The following is a 23,652-nucleotide window of genomic DNA, read 5'->3' on the forward strand; positions in this document are numbered from 1 at the left end:
CGGCGGCAGCGGTCCCGGCCCGGGGCTCGGCGCCGGGGGCGAGGCGCGGGCGCCCCCGCAGCCAGGCGAGAGCAGCAGCGCGCGGTCGCCGTCCTCGCCGCCGCGGACCCGGTAGGACACGGGCGTGGACTTCTTGCTGCGCTTCACCAGGAAGCCGCGGGGCATGTTGGCGCGGCGCGAGGGCAAGGCACTGGCTCGGTCCCACCTCCGCGCTCGGCCCTAGCGGCCCTCAGTGCCCCCGGCCCATGGCCCGGGCGCGGCGGCTGCGGGACTCGCGTGGCGCCGGCGGCGGCTCGGCCCGGCTCTGCGCCCTGCACGCGCGTCCCTGTCCCCGGGCCCGGGAGCCGCTCCCTTTTAACTGGGGGAGGGGGCCATTGTTCTCGCCTCCCGCTTCCCCCGGAGCCAATCAGCGCGCCCGCAGCTCCTCCGCCTGGTCGGGTGGGAGGGCGACGGGGCGGCAAAAAGGGGGCCGGGACTCGGGGGTCGCCCGGTAGGTGCGGCAGATGTACCTGAGGGCGCGGGGCCCCCGCGCGCGCCCTGCTGCCGCCCCGCCCGGCGCCGCCGCCCCGCCCGGCCCAGGCACACGCCCGGCCCCGCCTCCCTTCACGGTCTGCTGCTCCTCTATGGGGAGGCGCACGTGCCTGGGCTTTGTGTCTCTCCTCCGGGGGGCGCGGAGCCGCCAAATGGGCCCGTCCATCAGCACGACAATGCACGCCCCCCTCCCGCGCGGGGATTACCCGCGGGTCGCGAGCAAAATAGCAACAAAGGAGAAGAATGGTCCCAAATATGTCAGGAGGGTTCAATCCGCGAGCCCGAGCGGAGGGGGAAGTTGTGCGCGCTGATTGGGTAGGGGCGGCGGTGGGCAGCAGCAGGCGCGGGGGAGATCTGAGTGCGGCTGCTGGGGCGGGAGAGGAGTCGGGGGAGGCGCAGGGACTCCGCCTGGTGTTTGGGAAATAATCAAAAATCGAAAATAGCGGCAAAGCCCGGGCGGCAGATAGCCTCGGCCGGGTGGGCCACGGGACCCAGGACCCAAGCGAAAATGGGACCCTGGGGTTCCAAACTTGGGTAGAGGATCTGGCCTTCTGGCTGCAGCCGGGGGCGATGTTTGCGTTCGCGGCCTTCGTGCGCCCGCGTGCGTCTGGAAGATTTTATCTCGAGTTTTAGAAACAGTTGGCACCGCACTTCTTTAATCGCTAGCAGACGCAGCCCAGGGGCGGGGCGCGGGGAGGGGGCAAGTTAGGCTGGGTTCCAAAAGAAACATGAATTTCTGAACTTTCTTTTTTCTTTTCTTTCTTTCTTTCTTTCTTTCTTTTTTTTTTTTAAGTTCTCCGAGGCTCAAGGATTGGCATCCTTAGAGGAGCCCGACCCAGGCCACTCAGCCTCCGCGAGGCGCTGGGCTGGGCTGATTCGGAAGGAGTTGGCCAAAGGCCGAAACGCGCGGTCGGCCGCGTGCGCCCGGCTGAAGTTGGTTTCCGCTCTCCTTGCGCCGCCTCATGCATTTTCATTCGGAGCGGGCATTTTGTCTGCCGGCTGACATCAGATGCTAAATCAAGGGCTCCAATCAAGGCGCAGCGGAATAAAGGGGCCGCCTGTCTGGGCGCGAGGGCCCCCCCCGGAGCCGTGCCCCCTTCACCTTTGTGAAGGAAATTAACCTCCGGCTATTGAGCGCCGGTCGCGGCCAATCTGGACGCAAAAGAGACGCGTGCTGCCGGCCGGGGGGAGGTGGGGGCAATCTGTCCTCAGAGGCAGGCTGCGGCCTCGGAGAGGACAAGCTGCCTCCCCCCTTGCCACCAGGAAGAGACAACAGCGAAGATCCACACACTCACAACCCCCTACCCACCATCCCGGCAGCCCCGTTTGGACCCAGATCGGGCCCTTTGCCTTCATCCTCTTCCCAGCCCAGCCCCAAGGAAACACAAAAGGCAGAATCTCCGGGGGACCGGGGCAGAACCCCAAGAGTGCATAGTGGGCCTGATCACCCATCACTAGGGAACAAATCAAAGCTGCAGAAAATGTCATTATGTTGTGAGGAAAATGTCACTTTATTGAGAGAGAAGGAAACGGACATTTTTTCTGGAAAGCTCTGTGCTCCTATATAGATCGTGCTGAGTTTTGCTTATGCTTAATGCCACTGAAGGTATTTAATTGTTTTTGGATTTTCCCTCTGAAAATACCCTGGCGGGGAAATTAAGCAGACTCTTTTTTTTTTTTTTTTTAGAATCCACATGAGTAATAAGTTGTAATGGGGACAATTGTTAGGCTTAGTTAATCAAAGTGTTAATCAAGTTGGTTAATCAAAAGGAAAGATGTTTGATGATTTTATGTTTGTGATTTTTTTTTAACTCAGACCTAAAAGAGAAGAGTACATATAATGGAATATATCTTGAAAGCTCTCACCCTCCTTTCAAAAAATGCTAACTGCGGTGAATGCTAGTCCTCAAAAAAGTTAGAAATTCTAAAATGAGTTTATCTAAAATTCATAAATATGTTTCGATCTAAAAGTAACTGATGTTGTTTCCTTTGCTCTTTTGAACGCTGATTAATACTGCCGATGAAATTAGAAGTAGGAGAGGGATTCCGGGACAGTTCTGGCCAATTTTATTTTCTAATCACGAATCGCATCTGGATTGTGGAATAATAGGGCGGGGGCTCGGCCTGCCGTCCTCAACTGACTGCGGGGTATTTGGTCTTGCATGTGTAACACTGCTTTCATTCAACAGATAACAGCGAGTTAGTCACCTTGTGAATCCTTTAAAAATAACAACACCCATAATTGTAAAGAGGGCGGGGGGGGGGGGGCAAAAAAACCAAACCAAAGCAAAATCCTTCCTGAATGCTGCGAATTCAAACGGGTTCTGTATTAAGCCCAGAGAATCTATTGAACACTATTGAGATACTGAGATTCAATGGATCTTTTGCTTAGTTTGTGGTTTTTAGTCTTGTCAGGGAAAGTGAAATCTGTTTTCAGACGAGTACGGTCAAAATAAATAGAAACTTGAAAGATGCTAGTATTAGAAACTAATTCCATGTCTCAGGACTGGGGACGAATTAGACTGAGGGCGCACGCACACACCAGCAACCTCCAAGTAGGTACAGCCTTGCACCTGCTCGTAAGTTTCCGTTGTCTTCTGAGTGATCTCATTTCTCAAAATCTGCGCGCCTGCAGTCCCCCATCCCTATGGGGACTTCGGGTCGAAACATTTGTCTTCTTCTGGGAAGGGCAAAGCGCCATCACGCTGTGCCCCGGCGGCCGGCCTTTACGCAGAGATTCCGAGTGGGCACCGCGTGGAGTTGGGTCGGGGAAACACTGAGCATGCTTTGCCTCCCTGCAGAGGAGCTTCACCGGAGTCGGCGAGCATGGGGATCCAAGGCAGGTCCCCGAAGTGTCCTTCCCAGGCCTCGGGAGACTCCTCCCCTTCCTGTGGGGTCGGTCCTGGCAGCGCTTTGGAAACATTCGGCAGTCTCATTGCTTCTGGTCCTTGCAGACCCCGCTGCGGGTTCTTCCTTTGACGGCCGCAGGCGCTCAAAAAAAAATTTTGGGGGGGGGGTCTGGTGTCTCAGGTAGCCGTCGGGGAGCGCGCCGGGGTTCACTGCGAACCCCAGCTCAAGAGTCTAGCCCCGGGGAGTTTCTTGAAAGCGCGAAGCTTGGATATAGGCGCCAAAGCGGGGGATTTCGGCCTAGGAATTGCCTGGTGGGGTGTCGAGTTGTCCAGGCGGCCACTGAGCTCCCGAGAGGCGGAGACTGGAGGGTCCGCAATCCTACCGCACAGCGCGTTTAGAGACACTGGGAGGGGCGAGAGGGGGTTGACAGCGCTCCCCCGCCAACACCCCTAGCCCCACTCTGCTGGGGACCCCTCTCCGGGACTCACAGAAGCCCCACCCCAGGCCCTCCCTGCCCACCAGCCTCGACCCGGCCTGAACCGCGCGTTACCGCCGCGGAACTCGCCGTCAGGTCCCGGAGGGGCCCGCGCCCCAGTGCGCGGGGCGAGCGCGGGGCCCGAGCCGGGGAGAGGCTTTGTGTTTGCAGGAATGAGGGGTTGTTGTGTCAGTCCCAGGGGCACGCGAGAGACACGCGCAGCCCGCCCGCCCGCCGCCCCGCCCGGCCGGGTCCGGCCTCCAGGCACCTTCCCGGCCCCCGCCCGCGGGCCGTTGCCTTTGTTCGGCACATTAGCATAAAGCTGCCATGGATCTCTCGTTTAAATAATTCCACACAAAAGAAGAGTGCATGAAAGAGAGCGAACAAGGGAGAATCCGCGAGGCTGCGCCTTCCGCAGGGCGCGGGGAGGGACCGCGCTCAAGTATTTCCCTCCCCTCGAGTTTCGAGTGCCCCTGGCAATCTGCTGCGCACCCATTATTCGGCCGGGGGCCGACGGGGTGGTTGGCCGCCTCTTTTATCCTCCCCAGTGTGCCGTCGGGGCCACCGCACGCTCCGTGAAGTGCCCTCGGGGCTGTTTGTTTTTGCCTCGGGTGGGACTCTGTGGGAGGGGAGGGGGGCCAGAGGCTCCCGGGCCCCGCGACGGGAAGGGTGGTATTGGCAAAGCCAGAAAATGTGGAAAAGCCGTAAGCAGAGAATTATGCCAGTTAAAGCTGGAACGGCACTGAGCAGACCGGGATGACATTGAACGTGGGGGCGCACGAGGGAACTGCTTGCACCTGTGAAGCGGCGGCCCCACTGCCCGCGCGCCGCCGTCTCAGAAAAGGCAGCGACAGCACCCCCAGCAAAAACTGACCGGAAAGGCCACGGGACTCCGATCCTACTCCTCGTTGCCTGCCCCAGGGGGGGACCAAGAGGTGACCAGGCCCCTGCGGGCCAGAAGGGGCGCACACTTCACCTTGGCCTCAGCTCCCCCTTTCTTGTGGCTGCTTTGGGGTTTGGGTGTAAGTGTTCAATCCCCGCGCCCACTATCCCTCTCCTACCCCCCTCTCGCTCCCTGCGACTCCTATCTCTGGCCTCCCTCCTCCTCTGTCCCACTCCCGTCCCTCCTGTGCCCCCTTTCCTCCTTCTTCTACTCCCCTTGCCTCTTTCCCCACGCCTCCCTCCTGTCTCTCACATCCTGACTCTCGCCCCCACACCCCAGGTCCCACTCTCTGTCTCGCCACCCCCTCAACTCTCTCTCCCTTAGACTCTCTCCTTTTTTCTCTCTGGTTCTCTGCCTGCGGCTCCCCCCCCCCCCCCCGCTTTCTCTCTCCTCTCCCCTCCCGTCGGCCGGTCCTCCCTCTCCTCCCCGGCTCTCCTCTCCCCATCTCTTTTCCCTTCCCCTCTCCCCGCTCCCTCCCTCTCCCCCCCCCCCTCTCCCCCTCTGGCTCTCCCCCCTCCCCGCAGGCCAACGTGTGTTATTTTATTTGTCTAGAGAGAGCCTATTTGTTCAGTGATGTGTGGCCTCCTGGCCGCCGGCTTTAATGGGGAATGCGGAGGCTTGGTTTCTGTGAGCATTAGCATACAGCTGCCGGCTCGCTGCCCCGGCCGGCGCTCGCCGCATCCCAGCCTTATCATCACCTCTTCTCTCAACCAGAAAACAATCAACAGCTCCTCACAAGCGGCCACTTTCAAGCCCCTCTCCCTGCTTCTTGGCTAGCGCTCCCTCACCCGGTGCGGGGTGCACTCTCTCTCCCTCCCTCTCTCTCTCTCATACACACACACTCTTCTTCTAAGGGTAAATATTGACTGGCTGGCTTTACATTTTCTCCTCCATGCAGTACTCCCTTTCCTCTATCAGCTTGTCTTTTATTTTTCTTTGGCCTTCCTGTGATATTTGGGTGTCATACAAGAGCCATTTTGGGAAAGGGGGTGGGTATACTCTATCACACACCCACATACCAGCATTAGAGGCCTCTGTGAAGCATATAGTCAGGTGCATGTGATTGGCGGGAACAAAACTTGGGGAAATTAACTTTGGTGTTTTCTTGTCACTGTGCCTTGTTCAAAACTATAGAATTCCAAGATCAGCCTTTGAGCCCAAGATGTCCCCAGCTCAACAGCAAATGCTGAAATAGGCAGGGACTTCATGCATTCATCTGTCTCTACAGAATCTATGCCTGAGCACGCACAGAGAAGTCCAAATATTGTTCTCTTTGAAGCCCTTTCTTTGGCCAGGCTTTATCATCAGTGAGGAGTAAATATTCTCTCGAAGCCCTTAACACAGCCAATGTCAAGCCCAAATCAATGACCCTTGGGTTCTTCTCTTACTCTTAGAAAAGTTGTCCCTGGGTGGTAAAATGCTGAAGTCCACACAGAGATGCTGAAGTTCCTGCCCAGACCCAAGAAATTACTCACTTAGTGAATATGGGATGACAATGAGAATGACCCCATCAGACATTTTGTAGACTAAAACCCATTCTGCACATTTTTCAAATCCCAGCCTACTTTTTAAAAAGCAGCAAAGAAAAACTTACTATCACATGAATGCATGATTCAATTTTAAGGTCGGCATTGTCATGTGGGGTCGCATTTGTGTGACTAGAAGGCTTTTAATGGTAATACTTGATCACAGAAATCCTAACTGTTGATCCTTTGAGGTGGTTCTGTTAGTCTCCACCCAAGGGTCCCAGGGCCTGTCACAGAAACTCGCTCCTTTTGCTGATGAATTTGACCCAGGACCTCTCAGGGGAAGGGGGCAAAAGGGTGGGGGATAGATCCTCAAGCTGCCTTATTCGCCAGCCCTGAAATATGGTTCCACGTGTGTTGGTTTGCAGTTTGAAGAGCCAACCAGTAGGGATTGTTCTCCAAGTTACACAGTTTGTAGCATGTGGCTGAAGCTGGGCCTCCCTCTAAATGACCCATGCACATTTGTGTAAAACATACATGTGAAGGAATTAGTGGACCGTATTGCTTGCTTTTGCCTGCCTCAGAAAAACCAAACCTAGTGTTCTGGAACAATTTTCTTTTTGATAAGGGGTATATAATTCTGTAACACCAACTATGATTTTCCATCCTAATAGCTGTGTGACCCTTGTAATTGTGCCGACTTTGGCCTAATGTTAACATAAATGCAAAAAAAATTGAAAAACTGGAATTGCATCCATGAAAAACAATTTTAAGCCCTGCTGATCAAAAATTCAGTCGTGAATTGTGTCACGCTATCTATTAAAAGAGATCCAAATAAACGAAAACTATTGTTGTTCCTGCATCCATATGTTTTCTAGTGAGCACTAAATTTGATTTATTTATAAGAAAAAGGGTTTCTGAGCCACATTACAGGTGACATGTACCAGAGGCCCCGTGCAAAGCAACAGTGTGAAGGGTCAAAGGAAAGGAACTACATTGATTTCCCACTACTATTTTCTCATCTAAAACCTGCATGTGAGCCTGTGTGATCTTTGAGTTTTTGTTCTTATAACCTACAACGTTACAATACAGAAATTGTAATAACAGCTGCCTCATTTTCAAAGTTCACGTCAACAGTTCTTATGTTGTTGGATTACAGGGCTAATTCCTCATCGTCTGTTTCACCGATTTTCCATACTGGGCACATGGTTTTCTTTTTTCTCACCCAGGAGTATTACTGGGTAAACAGGTGAAGAACTGAGAAAATTGGCGGCAGAGCATTTCAGGAAATGTATCAGAATCACACCCAACGTAAAAACAAGTCTTACACAGTGCATCCCATTTTATTGCTGAAATGGATTATTCTGCACTGGAACATGCCTGGTGTTCAGAAGCGTCTCCCTGCCCCAGAATAGAGACCCACGGCCGTGCGCCACCTACTGGAACGATAGAAAACTACAGACGTTCGTGGAAGTGGAAAGGACGTCCCAAAACCACGATGGTGCTCGGTTGTCAAGCCAGGCTTCAGAGAGGTTTCCTATTTATACGAGCACTTCCCCGAACTCCACGTGTGAACACAATAAAGTGGAGGCCGTGGCCACAACTAAATGATGCCTGGCCACGCGTACATGGGCAGGTGGTAGTGATTATAGTGCAGGTAGTCAAGAATGCTCTTCTCCACCAGCGACTTGTAGATGGTTTCCTGGTAGACTCTTTTGAGATATTTCCGGGGCTTCTCCTTCAGGTTAATTTCCTCATCTTCTATCTGCCGGGCTAACTGTTCTATGGAAGGAAGTTCTTCCTCCTGGAAAATACAGGAAGAGGCCAGATAACAGAAATTACTCGGACAATAAGAGGGCAGTTTCACTAAAATTAAAAAGAGTGCTCACCTTCCCAAGGATGGTCTTTTCCCCCCTAGCTTTTTAAATTTTTTATTTTTAATTGTGGCAAAATGCACATAAGATTTACCGTTTTAACCATTTTTTTTTAAAATATAAAGGATAATTTATTTAAATTGAAACTCAGGACACATATATAAGAATGAATACAGAATTGTGCCATGTAATTCTACTTTCTGTGTGTGAGTTTACTACTCTGGGTACTTCATATAAGTGGGATCAAACAGCATTTGTCTTCTTGTGACTGGCCTACTTCACTTGGTGTTATGTTCTCAAGGTTCAGCAAGAATAGTAATTTTAAGTTCTTAATATTCGGATAAAAATTATCTGTAGCTCACACTTGTTTTAAAAATAAGAAAGGAAGTTATTAAATACTTCTACATGAAAACTTCTAGATGTTTCACGTGGTTACAGTCCTGTCAAGAAATAGGATTTAAAAACCCTTAAATTCTTAGTAAGTCAAATTTCATCGACATCTTTAAAGATAAGGCTCAGAGAGAATAGTTATTGAAAGTTGAGATATGCTGTGCATATCTGTAATATAGTAGGGGTTTTCCCAACATTTCATTATAAAAATATTCAACCAGAGGCAAGAGGACTGAATTGTACAATTAGCACCAGTGTGCACACACCACTGGGTTCCACGGCTAACATTTTACTCTATTTGCTTCATCATACACCTGCCCATTGATAGGAGGTTGTTATGCACGTCACCAAGGTTTGAGCTGAGTGCGTTCCGAACGCCACAGTAATTCCAAATTACCCCAACAGAAGAGTCACAGGGACTTTGATGGTATATTTACCTGAACTTCCAAAAGTTTTTATTTTGAACAGGAAAAAAGTAGATGACTTGCAGAGTTCTAATGGATCATTAATTTATTAATAGTAAGAATTTTATAGATAGGAAAATAGGCTTAAACGATATGGAAGCATAACAGAATTATCATTTGATTATTTAAGTGAGACACTACCAGGTGTTGGAGATTACACACACTTCACTTGGAAGAACAGTCAGTAGGGCTCAGAGGACTTCAGATTTGTATCAGCTCAACAAAACAGTGACAAGAGAAAAAGGCACCCGATGCCCAGGACTTCATATTAGAGGTGCTGAAACATTTGAGTGCTGCTAGCATGTCCCCAAGTGTATATTCCACAAGATTCCTTAGTTTTTCAGAGAATTATATCAAGCAAAAATGACTTTACAAAAATTGTAGAAGATTTGGGGCTCATGATGTATGGAACTGTTCTGACAATGGGATAAATACTATAAAATCACAAAATGGAGCTTTTATCTAAGACAAATACTGCTCTAGATTGTAAACAGATTTTTGTGCATTTGTCTTTCATAGTGTGTCCTCTTTGTGTGACCATCTCCCCCTCATGTGACCATCTCCCCCCTCTGTGTGACCATCTCCCCCCCCAATGTGACCATCTCCCCCCTGCAGTATGACCATCTCCCCCCTCAGTGTGACTATCTCCCCTCAGTGTTACCATCCCCCCTCAGTGTGACTATCTCCCCCTCCAGTGTGACCATCTCCCCCCCAGTGTGACCATCTCCCTCCAGTGTGACTATCTAGTGCCAACACTTGTTATTTCCTTTTTCTTTTTGCAATAGCCATCCTAGTGTGTGTGAAGTGGTATCCCATTGTAGTTCTGATTTGCATTTCCCTAATGATTAATGATATAAATCTTTCCATGTAAACGGTTTTACTTTTGGATTATCAATTTTATTCCATTGTCCTATATATCTGTCCTTATGTAAGTACCATGCTGTCCTGGTTACTGCTGAATTATATTAAGTTTTCAGATTACAAAGTGTAAGTCCTTCAACTTTTTTTTTTATTTCCAAGATTGTTTTGGCTATTTGGAGTCTCTTGCGTTTCCTATGAATTTTTCCATTTCTGCAAAAGATGCCACTGGGATTTTGATAAGATTGCATTAAATGTGTACATTGCTTTGGGGAGTGCTGCCATTTTAACTATATTAAGTCTCCAATTCATGAATACAAATGTCTTTCCATTTATTTAGTTCTGCTTTAATTTCTTTTAGAAATGCCTTCAGGTTTTCAGGGTACAAATCTTACACCTGTTTAAATTTATTCCCAAGTATTTTATTCTTTCTGATACTATTGTATATAGAATTGTTTTCTTAAAATTCCACTCTTGGATTATTCATTGCTAATGTAGACAACTGATGAATGTGTGTTGATATTGTATCCTGTAGCCTTGCTTAATTCATTTATTAGCTCTAGTATTTTGTGGATTCTTTCAGATTTTCTACATATAAGATCATGGCATCTCAGAATATGGTTTTACTTCTTCCTTTCCAATGTGGATGCCTTTTGATTCTTTTTCCTGCCTAATTGTTCTGGCTAGAACTTCCAGTACAATGTTGAATGTAAGTGGTAAAAGCAGGCATCCCTGTCTTGTCCCAGATCCCCCTCAGTGTGAATGCAATATTAGCTATAGGTTTTTCATAAATATCCTTTATCAGGTTGGGGCAGTTCCCTTTTATTCCTAGGTTTTGTTTTGTTTTGTTTTGTGTGCGTGTGTGTGTGTGTGTTTTACCATGAAAGAATGTTTGATTTAGTCAAATGCTTCTTCTGTTTCAACAGAGATGACAGCATTTTTTTCTCCATTCTATTAATGTGGTATATTACACTGATTGATTTTTATTTGGTGAACCACTCTTACATTCCTGGGGTAAATCTAAGTTGGCCATGGTGTATAATCCTTTTGATATACTGCTGGATTTAGTTGACTAGTATTCTATTGAAGATTTTTGGGCCTAAATTCATAAGGGATATTGGTCTGTAGTTCTCTTCCCTTTTGATGTCTTTGGCTTTGGTATCAGGGTAATGCTGGCTTCAAAGAATGGGCTGGAAGGTATTCCTTTCCCTTCATTTTTTTGAGAAGTTAGAGAAGGATTACTGTTAATTCTTTAAATGTTTGGTAGAATTTGCCCACAAGCCATCTGGCCTTGAGCTTTTCTTTGTCATGAGGTTTTTGATTGCTGAGTCAATACCTTTACTTATTATAGGTCTGTTGAGATTTTTTTTTTATTTCTTTTACATCAGTTTTGTAGTTTGTATGTTCCTAGAAATTTGTCCATTTCATCCAAGTTATCTAGTTGGTTGGCATACAGTTGTTCACAGTATTCTCTTATAATCTTTTGTTATATCAGCAGAAATGTTCCCACTTTCATTTCTTCTTCTTCTTTTTTTTTTTTTTAAGAGAGGGAGAGGGAAAGGGAGAACCTTAAGCAGACTCCATGCCCAGTGCGGAGTGCCAGTTGGGACTCGATCTCATGACCCTGAGATCATGACCTGAGCTGAAATCAAGAGTCAGACACTTAACTGACTGAGCCACCCAAGCACCCATCCCACTTTCATTTCTGATTTTAGTAATTAGAGTTTTTATCCTTAGTCTAGCTAAAGATTTGTTAATTTTGTTGATCTTTCCAAAGAACTTCTTGATTTCACCAATTTTCTCTGTTGGTTTTCTACTCCCTATTTCATTCATCTCTACTTTAATTTTTATAATTTCCTTCCTTCTGCTAGCATGGGGTTTAGTTTAGTTTCCTTAAGGTATAAAATTAGGTTAGTGATTTGAGATATTTCCTTTTTACAACTCCAGGCATTTATAGCTACGAATTTCCCTCTGAAAACTGCTTTAGCTGTATCCCATTACTTTTGGTATGTTGTGGTTTTGTTTTCATTTGTTTCTAAGTATTTATAATATCTCATTTAATTTCTTCTTTAAAATCAAAGAAATTTCTTAAGAGTCTGTGTTTAATTTCCACAATTTTCTGAAATTATTTCCTTCTGTTATTTCTAGTTTTATTCCATTGCAGTTGGAGAATATATTTTGTATGATTTAAATCCTTTAAAATTTATTGACACTTGTCTTTTGGCCCAACATATGGCCTCTCTTGGAGAATGTTCCATGTATGCTTAAGAAAAATGTGCCTTCTGCTGTTGTTGAGTAGAGTGTTTTATGTTTATCTGTTAGGTCTATTTGGTTTATAGTGTTGTCTAAGTCCCCTATTTCCTTATTGATCTTCTATCTGGTTGTTCTATCCATTATTGAAAGTGAGATATTGAATTCCCCAGCTCTTATTTTAGAACCACTTCTTCTTTCAGTTCTATCAACTTTTGCTTTATATATATTGGGCTTTTGTTGTTAGGTGCATATATGTTTATAATTATTATCTTTTTGAAGAATGATCTTAACCATACAAAATTTCACTTTGGTCAGTGACTCTTTGGCTTAAGGCACAGCTAAATGCAGTGCCAATGGATTTATAGTATGTTCCTCTTTACGTCCACCAAAGGACTTGTGAAGTCTTACAATGGGCTTGTTTTTAAAATAAATGATACATAAATTTGAGATGGCTTATAATAACAAAGATAATAGTCTTTTATTCCTTCCTCTTCATGTGGAGGGAGAGTTATAGGATATCATAGTTAATGGGACTGGACTGCTGTACTTTCCTAAAGACAAGCTAGAAAGTGAAATGAAATGGGTTACATCATCTCAATCTTTGAGAAAAAGAATTACCATTATTCTTTAGTGAAGGCTATCTCTTTATTTTCCTATTGCCAGACTCTTAAATGAACTCCTGCATGTCTGCTTGTACAAGTACTGTTTCCACTGCCAGCCAGTCTCCACCACCGTTACTTGTGGGGGCCAGCACTTCCTGGGAGATGTTCTTCCGTGCCTTTTACTTGCACACATTTCCTCCCTCACTCCTCCCACAGCTCTCTGAGATGGGAACAGGTCATCCCTGCTCCACAGGGATCTGAGCTAGAGGCAGACACCCCTGCATGCACCACCTCTTCCTGTGGCCTTGCCTACTTGACAAATGGAAATGTAAAACAGAGCACAAGCCCCCAGTGGAGGCTTTTCTTCCAGAGGTTTCACTTTCTGGAAATCTAGAAAAACCACAAGAATGGTGGGGGAGCCCTTAGTGTGTCTTCCACAAATGTTCATGGTCCCTTCTGGTCTACTGAAAGGGCCTGTTGTCCATGCTGACTTCACACATAACAAACTGACCCAGAGCAGACGGCTGTTCCTGGATAAAAGGTTGAGGGTGTCTCAGTGAAGGCCATGAAAAGTGACTATTGTTGGGCTTGGTAGTTTACTTGGAAGGGTGAGAGGAAAGCTTCCCTTTTAAGCTTGGCGCCTAAACCCCCTTGGCTCTGTGTGAAATATTAACTGAGGAGCTCGATTCTGGGGTTTAGAAGGACTTAGGCACAGAGTTTTGATGGGATAACTAGAAAACTAATGAGTCTTCACTATGATGCAGTAATGAGCTGCAGAATACATTTGAGAGGAAGAGAGGGACCTAAGGAATTGAGTGAAATGCAGTAAGCACCAGGCTTACAACTCGAGCTCGTGTTTCAACCTGAGCTGACTCCCTCACAGTTTTAGCATGAAGTGCAAGGACCTGTTTGACCTGTAGCATTTATTCAAATTTGAGTGACTTTAGCAGTGGATGACCCTTGCATGGTCACAGTCCCTTCTGCCACCCTCATGTACATTTACCTGCCTGGTTCCTATCTGTGTGGACCCTAAAGACAACTGAGTTTGGTTTATATTTTAAACCTGGTTTTCCCAATCTGAACCTGCTTCAGATTAGTACAATTATTTCAATTTCCCATCTTGGACCCCAGGCATAAAACTGAAAAGGGGGCAGACTATGAAGAGAAGGTACCAAGCCACGCAGTTTAGTCCATATGGCTCAGTGCCTATGTTCCTGGCTTCAGAGCGAGAGATGCTTGAGTTTGAAGCTTGCTGGCCACAGACTAGCTGTGTAACCCATGACAGGTCCTTTAAAATCTTTCGGCTTTAGCCCCCTCATTGGTAAAGTCAAAACTATGACAGTAGTGTGTCCTGAATGGCTCTTGTTATGGCTAAGCGAGGTGGTGCATGCAGTAGGGACTCAGCACAGGATCTGTATCTGCGCTACCCAATATGGCGGCCCACACCATGGGAACTTTCGAGGGGCACAGGTGCTCTCAAGTGGAAGTGATAACAGAGTCACAGGACTTGACCATTTAGACAGAAAAACACAGTGAAGCTAAGTTGTGTCCCAGCCCTTGTCTGAGTGGAGTGAGGGAGAATCTAGGATGGATATCTGACCACTTTTTGAGCATAGATGCTAACGTTCCACAGCTCCGGTAAGGACTCTAGTGTTGAATGAAAGAATTTAATTTAAAGTTTCACAAATATTTCACTATTTACATTGCACAGTCAAATTTCTTGCTGAGCATGCAGACTTCGGGAAATGTAGCCTAACTTCCAGTTAATTCTCTATCACTTTGAGAAAGAAGTTTTGGTTATTAAAGGGGTGTGTTTGGACAGCTTATGTCTTCCCTTTACATTTTTGTAGCAACACACGCGTGCATGCACGTGTGCACGCGCACACACACGTTTAGTGAATGGCTGGCAAGTATGGGCAGAAACTAAAGGAATGCAATGTTCATTTTTGAGAACAAGATAAAGCTCAGATCCAGTTTCCAGTCGACACTGCCTGTTAGCTGATAATGGAAATACAGTTATGTGTAAAAAGGAAAGAGAAATCTGCCTCTCATAAAAGGATTTAAATAATCCACTTTTCCTGAAATATCACTGTCTGTGTTCGAATACTCCATAGTGTGTTTATAGGAAGTATAGTTGGTTTTGAAAGTAAAACCAAAAAGGGGAATGTAGAGAAAAGTCTAAATGATCAACGACTATAAACTGCTTGTAATTTTCAAGGACTAACTCACATATCTATTAATCACTCTTACCTCCTTGGAGGTCAAGATCTGGCGTAACTCTTTCCTTAGATCAATAAAACGATCGTGAAAGAGGGCCATGCACCATGGCTCCATGAAGTAGCTAGGGAGGAAAGAAAAGATTCAGTTAGCTGGAAACCCTCTCATTACCACTAATAAAGTATTTACCTGCTTTTTTGCCTTTATAAATTACAGTTCTGGCCCCTTTGCAATTGTTTGCTCATAAAATGCCTCGTGGAACAGCCTGGCCAATCAATTTTTTAAATGGATGTTCCTGATGTAAGGCCAGGTTCCATAATTACATTTAAAGTGGTTTAATTCAGAGCTGGGGCAAGACCCAGTGAAGAATCCTGATTTTATCAGAATTTAAAAGCCTGAAGACTTGTAAAGAACGGTGTCTCCATTATCTGCCCTCATTTGAGAAAAACAGATTGCAGGATTAACTGAACTGCTGCATAAACAAATTACATTTGGGGAGACAATACCACAAACGTTGTGCATCATTAAGGTTTCTGGATTAATAATGTCCAGAAAAACAGGCCACCTCGGTGTTCAACATGGTCTCCGTCCAATTGCCCTGATGCTTAATTGAATCTCCTTTTAGGAGAGGAGCTCTTTGGGTGTTTACATTGGCTAACTCTTCACTGAAAACTGTTTGAATAAACACTTTCTTACCTGGAGAACAGTAAGGCCCTCTGTTAGTTCCAGGTGATTGCTGAAAATCTGATGCATTCTTGGAGGACCAAGAACATTTATTGGTATTTTAAGTCTTATTTTATTTTAATGCCACGTGTCTTGGAACCAGAAACATCACTTCTTCGGCGCTGGAGGCACACTGATCATGTGGGTTTCCCTCTTTTCTGGATGTGGGTTTGTCGTTCCCATCACTGCTAATGGATACCACGTGTGTGCACAGGGGGAGAAAAGACCGGTGCTGAGCACCTTCTGTTTGCCCAGACTTAAAGCTAATTCCTGGGGAAGGAGGTGATGAGTCCCAGGGACCCCTGAGGTCTTAAAGGACAAACATCATAACAAGAGTCTGTGCTACGCTCAGCACAGTACTGAACTGTATCAGTTCTTACCTATCACCTATTTGCTTGACCAGAATGTGACCGAATTTCATGTTTAATTACCTCCTTTGTTGTTACTCGTTCAACAGTGAATTCTACTAATATTTACTGAACATTCTTTATGTGCCCAGCACTGTTCTGGGTGCAGGGGAAACAGTAGGAGCCCAAACAGACGCACATCCTGCCACTGTGAAGCTTATATTCAAGTGATAAATAAGTAAATATACAGCATGTTGGATAATGAGAACTGCTTAAGAGAAAAACCCGAGTCAGGCAAAGGTGGGGCGGGGAGAGGGGACAAAGGAAGGCTCAGGGAGTAAAGACCTGAGGGGAGGGAGAGCGGGAGCCACGTGGTGATCTGAGGGAAGAGCCTTCCTGAGAGAAGGAACAGCAGGTGCAAAGGCCTGGAGGCAGGAGTGCCAGCACAGAGCACTCAGGGAGGCGGAGTGGAGAGAAGAGGGGGAGTGGGAGCGGGGTGAGCTCAGGAAGGGGATGGTGGGAAGGATGCTCCTAGAGGTAGGAGTCCAGTCCCGGCTATTGTGTATAGTAGTCCCCCCCGTATCCACAGTTTCGCTTCCCGTGGTTTCAGTTACCCCGTGGTCAACCGCAGTCGGGAAGCAGGTGATCCTGCTAAATGGCCACCAATCCCTATCCTCAGAAGGTCAGTAGTAGCCTCAAACTACGACGCAGTGCCTGCATCATTCACCTCGCTTTCACCTCGTCGTGGGGGCATCTAGCCCAGCACTTGCGAGGAAGACATCTCACAGATCTTCAGAAATGAGTGAATGCACATCGCACTGTATGCATTCTATACTGTCTGGCCCTGATTGCTCTTTCATTAGTATAGAGTCAAGTTCTGCTAAATAGGTGACAAAACTCTGCAAAGTACCCCAAGATGGGCATATTATGTAAAAGAAAGCCTCACTGGGAAGAGAGGGAAAGCCGTATGTGAAACCAGGATGGTCTTGCTAAGCCCCACAGCAAGCAAGGCTGAGGGTGTCAGAAGTCCACTTTGTGGAAGTCTGTCAGAGGAAATCTGCTCGCCTCTGGAATTACTCAAGGCCACCTAATTCTTAGTGAATGCAGCTGAGTTGATGGGAGTTCTGGCTGGGGTTCTGGGCCCCTACAAACCCTGGCCAATGTCCAACATCCATCTAATTCCTGGAGCAAAGTTACTGGTGCAGGGCTGGCCACCTTGGTGGGGGTGGGCCCAGCGGGGTGATGTTTTGACACATCCTCAGAGAGTAGCTTCTTGGACCAAAATATCCATTATAGCCTCTGTCCAGACACTCAAGCACAGCTTTGCTAGGATGGGCCCTGCTCCAGGGGCTTGTGGATGTGCAAATCTTTACACTATCATAATTCCTAAGTTAGGAACCAATGGGCCTTTCTGTGTATTTTTAAAATATTTGATTGATTGATTGAGCATGAGCAGGGGGAGGGGCAGGGGGAGAGAGAGAGAGAATCTCAAGCAGGCTCCCCACTGAGGGCGGATCCCAACGCGGGACTTGATTCCAGGGCCCTGAGAGATCATGACCTGAGCTGAAATCAAGAGTTGGAAGCTTAACCGCCAGCGCCACGCAGGTGCCCGCCAATGGGCCCTCTTAAATTTGTGGCTACATTTCCACTGTTGCTGAGATCCCACTTGTGTGTTTCCACCCTCTTGGTTTCGGGGTCCAGAGCTGCATCCTTCTAGGTGCCACACCTCAGTCTCTCTGCCTTCCAACAGCCCAGGTCTGGTGCGGGCAGTCTTCACGCCCTGCCCTCCCCCCTCATCTGCTTCACAGAGGGAACTCTGGGGAAACCCCACTTCCCAAAGGTCACAGCCTGCCCACTGTCTAATGCCCGCATTCCCTTAACCTATGTCCACAAAGCCGAACACTAATGGCTGGAGAAGCAAGTGACCCTTCATCTTCATATTCTATCAAATATAATTGCTAAGCCCCTCTGCACGGTGCCTGGCGGGGGGGAAGGGGGCAGGGAGAGGAGGGGGGAGTTTGGGGGGGGAGCATGAAGAGGAAGTTGGATATTTTTACAAAGTTCTTCTTTGCTGCCTTTGAAACTCTCCATGCCTCTCACACCAGTGTCCAGCAGAAAGGGCCCCTGGGTATTTGATGACCCTCATTCTCATCACAGTACCCTGAACGGCTTGCAGACCAGTGATCTGGGAGACCTGAAATCTTATTTCTCTCACACTTCCTACCATTGTCTCCTATGGGAAAACATTTTGGGACCCTCGTCCAGAAGGTGACAATCCCTGTAGCAAACTATGTGTTAACCTATATTCCTGGAATTCATCTGTGGCAGCTGTTTTTACTTATAAAAGAGAAAGGTTTATAGAACTCTATTCGGCTTTTCTTTCTCTCTCTAGAAAAAACTCCTGGGTTCCATTAAAGCAAAGTGTAGTAATGAAAAAACACCCTAGAAGCCAAACCAGTAGGTTGACTTCTGAAGGTTCCTTCTCGGTTTTAGCGAGGCTTCAGTGGCGGCCCCTAGGGGCGACTGACACAGGGTCCTGAAATACTAAGGGTCCCTCCGGGTGGGGGAGGGGTGGGGAAGGGAGAGCTGGTGCACCAGCAAGAGGAGTGTGTGGGCGCCTGCCATGCCTGGAGAGCAGCTTCTGCAACATCAGATTGCTCACAGCCTGCCACCCAGATCACGCTAAAGATGCATAAAGTGACACCCTTAGCCTGGGGTAAAACAAGGATTTCAGACTTGAGTGAATCCTGAACAGGAGTGCCACTGGAAGGTCATCCATTCTCTCTCTCTCTTTTTTTTAAAGATTTTATTTATTTATTTGAGAGAGAGAGAGTGCTCGGGTGCACGAGGGGAGGAGAGAGGGGTAGAGGGAGAAGCAGACTCCCTGCCGAGCAGGGAGCCGGATGCGGGACTCGATTGCAGGATCCTGAGATCATGGAAGGTCATCTATTCCGACTGCAACTCTGATCAGATGGCATGTAGAACCGAATGGGATTTAGGAAGAAAATGACTAGCAGATAATCTGCAGTTTCCAAGATGCCCTCCGCCTGCTCTGTTTAAATTAGGATTCAGGTTAGGCTCTTGAGTGGGTGGATAATTAGCAACATCTCCATTGTCAGATGAAGTAGCTGCTATTTTGTAGGGCAGGCATTAGATATAAGGTGTTTTAGATAGTACTGAAAAGGACTGGGTCCCTTTGATTAAGAGGAAAAAAATGTACTCAAAAATCTACCCAGAGAAGAATCTCATTTGCAAGGTTCTTCCCCAGTTCTTACAGAAACTGCTTATTCTGGTAGTGAGTTTTAAGGGCTCACCAGATGACCCCAGAGGACACCCATCCCTTTGTTCACGCTCTGGGCTGTGGTCCTTGGTCATTTACCATTCATAGCCCCAAGAAGCTCTGTCCCTGTCGATAACTCACTTCCACACTCCCCCGGACCTTGTCTGCTTCTGGCAAATTAACTTTTTTAAATTAATACATTTTATTTTTAGAGCAGATTTAGGTGTACAGAAAAAATGGGAGCAGAAATAGAGTTCCCGTACATTGGCTCCCACCCTCAGCTTCTCCTATTAACCTCCTGCATTATTGGTAAGGCACATTTGTTCCAACTGATGAACCAGTATTGACACATTATTCTTAACAAAAGTCCATAGCTTACACTGAGGACTTCCACTTGTCTGTCGTGTTGCACATTCTGTAGGTCTGACAAATGCCTCCTGTCATACAACCACCACTGCGGGATCATACAGGAGAGTTTCACTGCCCTCAAAATCCCCTGTGCTCTGCCGATCCATCCCTCCCTCTCTGAACTGTGGGCAAATTAACATTTTAGGAAATTGACTTGCAGAGAAAATGGGGCTGTGTAACAGTTTTATAACAATTTTTAAGAACCCTATATTCCAGTATTTCCCTCCAAAATAGAGCAATATTCTCCCATTACAGAGCACAATGCCTCTCAGACTTGCTGGCCGCCCCTCAGACGAATGGTTGTGTGGCTTGAGGCTTTGGTTTTCTGAAGTGCTGGATGTGGGCATCAGCTTAGGATGAAAGCTATTTGGATTTCTATTTTCTGTAATGTGCAGGGGGCTATACTTTTTTAGGGGAGATTTTTAAACGTAGGCATTATAACCTACTTGCTAAAAATCCATGTGCCCTGTGACCAGACCAAACCAAACACACGTGTAAAGCTGGAGTGAGGTTTGTTCACTGAGAATTTCCAAGCCTGATTTGTCGTGGTTGAAGGCTGCTGAGAATGTTAATTCACACACCCTAGTCAGACAAGACCATCTCAGGTGGGCGAAAGCATCCCAATGCCAGGCAATCTGATTCCTGATTCCTTCCAGCAGGTGCTAATGTTTTTATTCAAAGAAGGCCAATTCAATCCCATTATGGGAAAGAATGAAATGGGCGTGCATTATGTTTCTTTTTCCCTCCCGCATGGGAAGGACAATGCCAACCGCCAACCGTAATGGCAGGGGCACCCAGTTGAGCATTTCCTACACTGACCCCTTCAGCTGCACCAGGACTAGAAAGCCATGGTCAACTCCCTCTCCGCACTGGCCGTGTGTGGGCTACAGAGCTCCTGGGTGTCCCTCCTCTGCATGCTGGGGGAGGGGAGGGGGAGCTCAGGGCGAGTAGGGGTGTGGAGCTGACAGGCAGCTTGAGGGCACACCCTCAGGGTCTGTTTCTAGCTCAGGCTTCGCCCCACTTCCAAACTGCCTCAGTTGCCCGATGCTCACTTTGCCGTCTCCTCTCTGGGGAGGGTCTAAGATTCTCACTCCCTCCGGCCCTCTCCAGATACCTCCCACCCTGGCCTTCCTGCCTGATGGGCTCTGTGCTGTTTCTGCAGCCCAGAGCAGCCTTTTCCACGCCTGCATCTTCCCTAGTGCTGTCCCACGCTTGAGCACAACACAAACCTCCTTCTTGAAGCTAATTCATGGCCTAAGGGCTTCCACTCACTTGCTCTGCGCCGTTTTCACTGCCTGGGGTAGTTCTGACCTTGCGGGAAAGCTAACCTGGCACTTGTCCTGTTCTCTTACTCACTGTGGGCTCTGGGTCCCCACAGCATCCGGCACAGGCTGGTCCCTAGGAGACAGAGGGAGCAGGTGGGGCCCAAGCTCCTAAAGACCCCTGCAGGTGAGCGCAGGGTTGCCCTCCCTCCCCTCCATGGAGAGCCTCTGCACCAGCTCCTAGGACCCCATTTAGGTAAGAGGGGGTTTAGGGTGGTAGAGATCCCTGTGGGCTTCCTTTAAGCCATCTTAGACACATGGCAGGCTTCATTATTAAAATTAGAAAAGCTTTGAACGTAACCAAACTCATTTTGCAATTGATAAGAACACTGAGTCAAGCCAAGCTGATCTCCTTTTGATAGAAGGATGTTAGAAGTCTTGCTTTATGAAAAGATGTAGGTCTAGTTTTCTCCCCACAAATGGAAGGAATTCTGTACTTTGGTTTCTTTCCTTCTCCATAGAAAGGAGAGAAGCATCTGGAATCCTTGCCAAGGCTGTGGTCAGGTGGGCACTGACCGCCCCAAGTGCTATTGATACTCAGCATTAGTGATCAGCTTTTGGGAAACTTATGTTTCCATGAATACTGAATTTTTTTGAGAGAGGGAGAGAGAGAAAGCGAGAGTGAGTGGGGGCAAAGGGCAGAGAAAGAGAGAAAATCTCAAGCAGGCTCCACACCCCAGCACAGAGCCTCACATGGGGCTGGATTCCAGGAGGCTGAGCTCATGACCTCAGCCAAAATCAAGAGTCAGCTGCTTAACTGACTGAGCCACCCAGGAGCCCCTGCATATTAAATTTTTAAAAACAAGAAAATAATAGCTTCTTTCCCAATTTATGTTCAAAAAGGGAAGACTAACCAGAGCCACTAGGTAACCTTCATAGCTGGCTGCCTTGAAATCTTCAGAAGAGAACGTCAGGTAAGAACACGGCAGCAAGGTACCTTCTCAGTGGCTGTGTGGGTTTGGGTGTTAATAGCACACGAATTATTTCCACACACAGATCTAGCCATGAGAAAAAGTTTATACAAATTATCCAGGACCTAAACAGAGGACACTATTGTCTCTGTTCAATTTGCCAATGGCTGGTCTGGGTTCTTTGGGGGGACTTAAATTCTCTATCGTTTTTGCAAATGATAACACTTTTCTCAGAAGCCCCAGGAAATGTCGACTTGTGGAACTCTATTAACCATTCCTGGTCGATATGGCCCAATCATTAAGCAATTGATCAGACTTCTTCAGAGCTCATCCTCATCTGGTCAATCAGCCAATTTTATTGACAAAATCATACAAGCTGGGTGGGCATCTGGTAACTAGCTGAGCCATTGGCCACACTGAATGCTGAGAAAAGCAACCCCACAAGACACGCTGGAGGAAGTCGCATTCGCTGACCTTAGGAAAAAGTCCGATGTGTCTAAGGGAAAAGAATATAGTGGGTAAAGGATGTCATTCTTTCAAGTACTGGATCTTAAATGGCAGGTGTGGAGGAAAGGAGAATTGCCAGAGAGCTAGGCTGCCCTCCCTGCCCTCAGAGGTTCAACTGGAAATGGCTCTACACAATAGTTAGAAAAAAGGAGGCAGGTGGGCAGAGAAGAAACACATACTTTTCATTCTTTTTTTTTAATGAAAATCATTCTAATTTCATCCTGGAGTGACAATAGTTTTTGCTTTTAGACTCGTTAAGAGGATCCCCAGCTGCCACTCACAGCTGCACAGAGGTTTGCTCAAGCTAGAAACTCACCTAAGGGTTGCCTTTTCTCCCGGTGGGAAACTGCACACTGGGTGGGGGTGCAGGCTTTCCTGAGAAAATGATGTTCTTACTGTCCAAGTCCTTTCTTGTACCGACTGCATCTTAGATTCAAGGCGGAGGATAGACAGTTCCCACAATGCCTGGTTGTAGGTCACACCCACAGCGAGTCTCAGCCTTGTGGTAGCATGGGCTGGAGCGTTGGCTGGTGGGGCTTGTCTCTCCCATTTATAGTCCAAGAACGCGTGAAGTGACAGACGTCAGGGGTATATCATCGAGGTTGCGCCCAGGTACCCAGGGGCTAGGCATGACCTACAGACGTGGCTGCTTTGGACTGAACAACATTTGGAAATTTGATTTGGGACATTTCCTTTAAAAAATCGTATTTGGTAATACTGGGTCCTTGTAGTTATGTGGCAGCAATCAGCTAAATTGATGCCCCCTGTGGCTCATCACTGTCATTACCAGCCTGGCTGGTATCGCTGTTCACCTGTGGGCCACAGAAAGCATGTGGGTATGCAAACCCTGGTGAGGGGGTCTGGGTGAGATGGAGGCATGTTTGTAAATGTTTTTGGAAGCCACCTGCCCCATGTCTTTTTCTCCATGCTCATATAGGTGCTAAGAACACATGTTATGTTCTATCTTCCTTTCTTCTTCCATCCATGCATCCATCCATCCCTCCCCCCACCTCTCCACCTACCCAGCCACCCAGCCACTGACCCAGCCAGCCACGCATCCATCCATCCACCCATCCATCCATCCATCCATGCATTCATCCATCCCTCCACCCACCTAGCCACCCACCCAGCCACCCAGCCACCCACCCATCCATCCCTCCCTCCACCCACCTAGCCATCCATCCATCCATCCATCCATCCATCCATCCATCCATCCATCCATCCCTCCACC

At 47.5% G+C, this 23,652-nt stretch overlaps 2 protein-coding genes across 2 annotated transcripts in view; both read right to left on the minus strand.

Annotated features, from left to right (window-relative positions):
• The window catches only part of INSM1 (INSM transcriptional repressor 1), a 1,524-nt gene extending 1,359 nt beyond the window's left edge, over positions 1-165 (minus strand). The window contains exon 1 of the mRNA XM_044919025.1: positions 5-165. Within this exon, the coding sequence (XP_044774960.1) occupies positions 5-165 (161 nt within the window). The remainder of the gene's footprint in view (positions 1-4) is intronic.
• Positions 166-7,868: 7,703 nt separating this feature from the next.
• The window catches only part of CFAP61 (cilia and flagella associated protein 61), a 290,863-nt gene continuing 275,079 nt past the window's right edge, over positions 7,869-23,652 (minus strand). The window contains exons 25-26 of the mRNA XM_044918685.1: positions 14,957-15,047; positions 7,869-8,069 (exon numbers count right to left, since the gene is read on the minus strand). Coding sequence (XP_044774620.1) covers positions 7,869-8,069; positions 14,957-15,047 — 292 coding nt within the window. The remainder of the gene's footprint in view (positions 8,070-14,956; positions 15,048-23,652) is intronic.

The sequence above is a fragment of the Neomonachus schauinslandi genome, chromosome 10 (genome assembly GCF_002201575.2).
Source record: "Neomonachus schauinslandi chromosome 10, ASM220157v2, whole genome shotgun sequence".
NCBI lineage: Eukaryota > Metazoa > Chordata > Mammalia > Carnivora > Phocidae > Neomonachus > Neomonachus schauinslandi.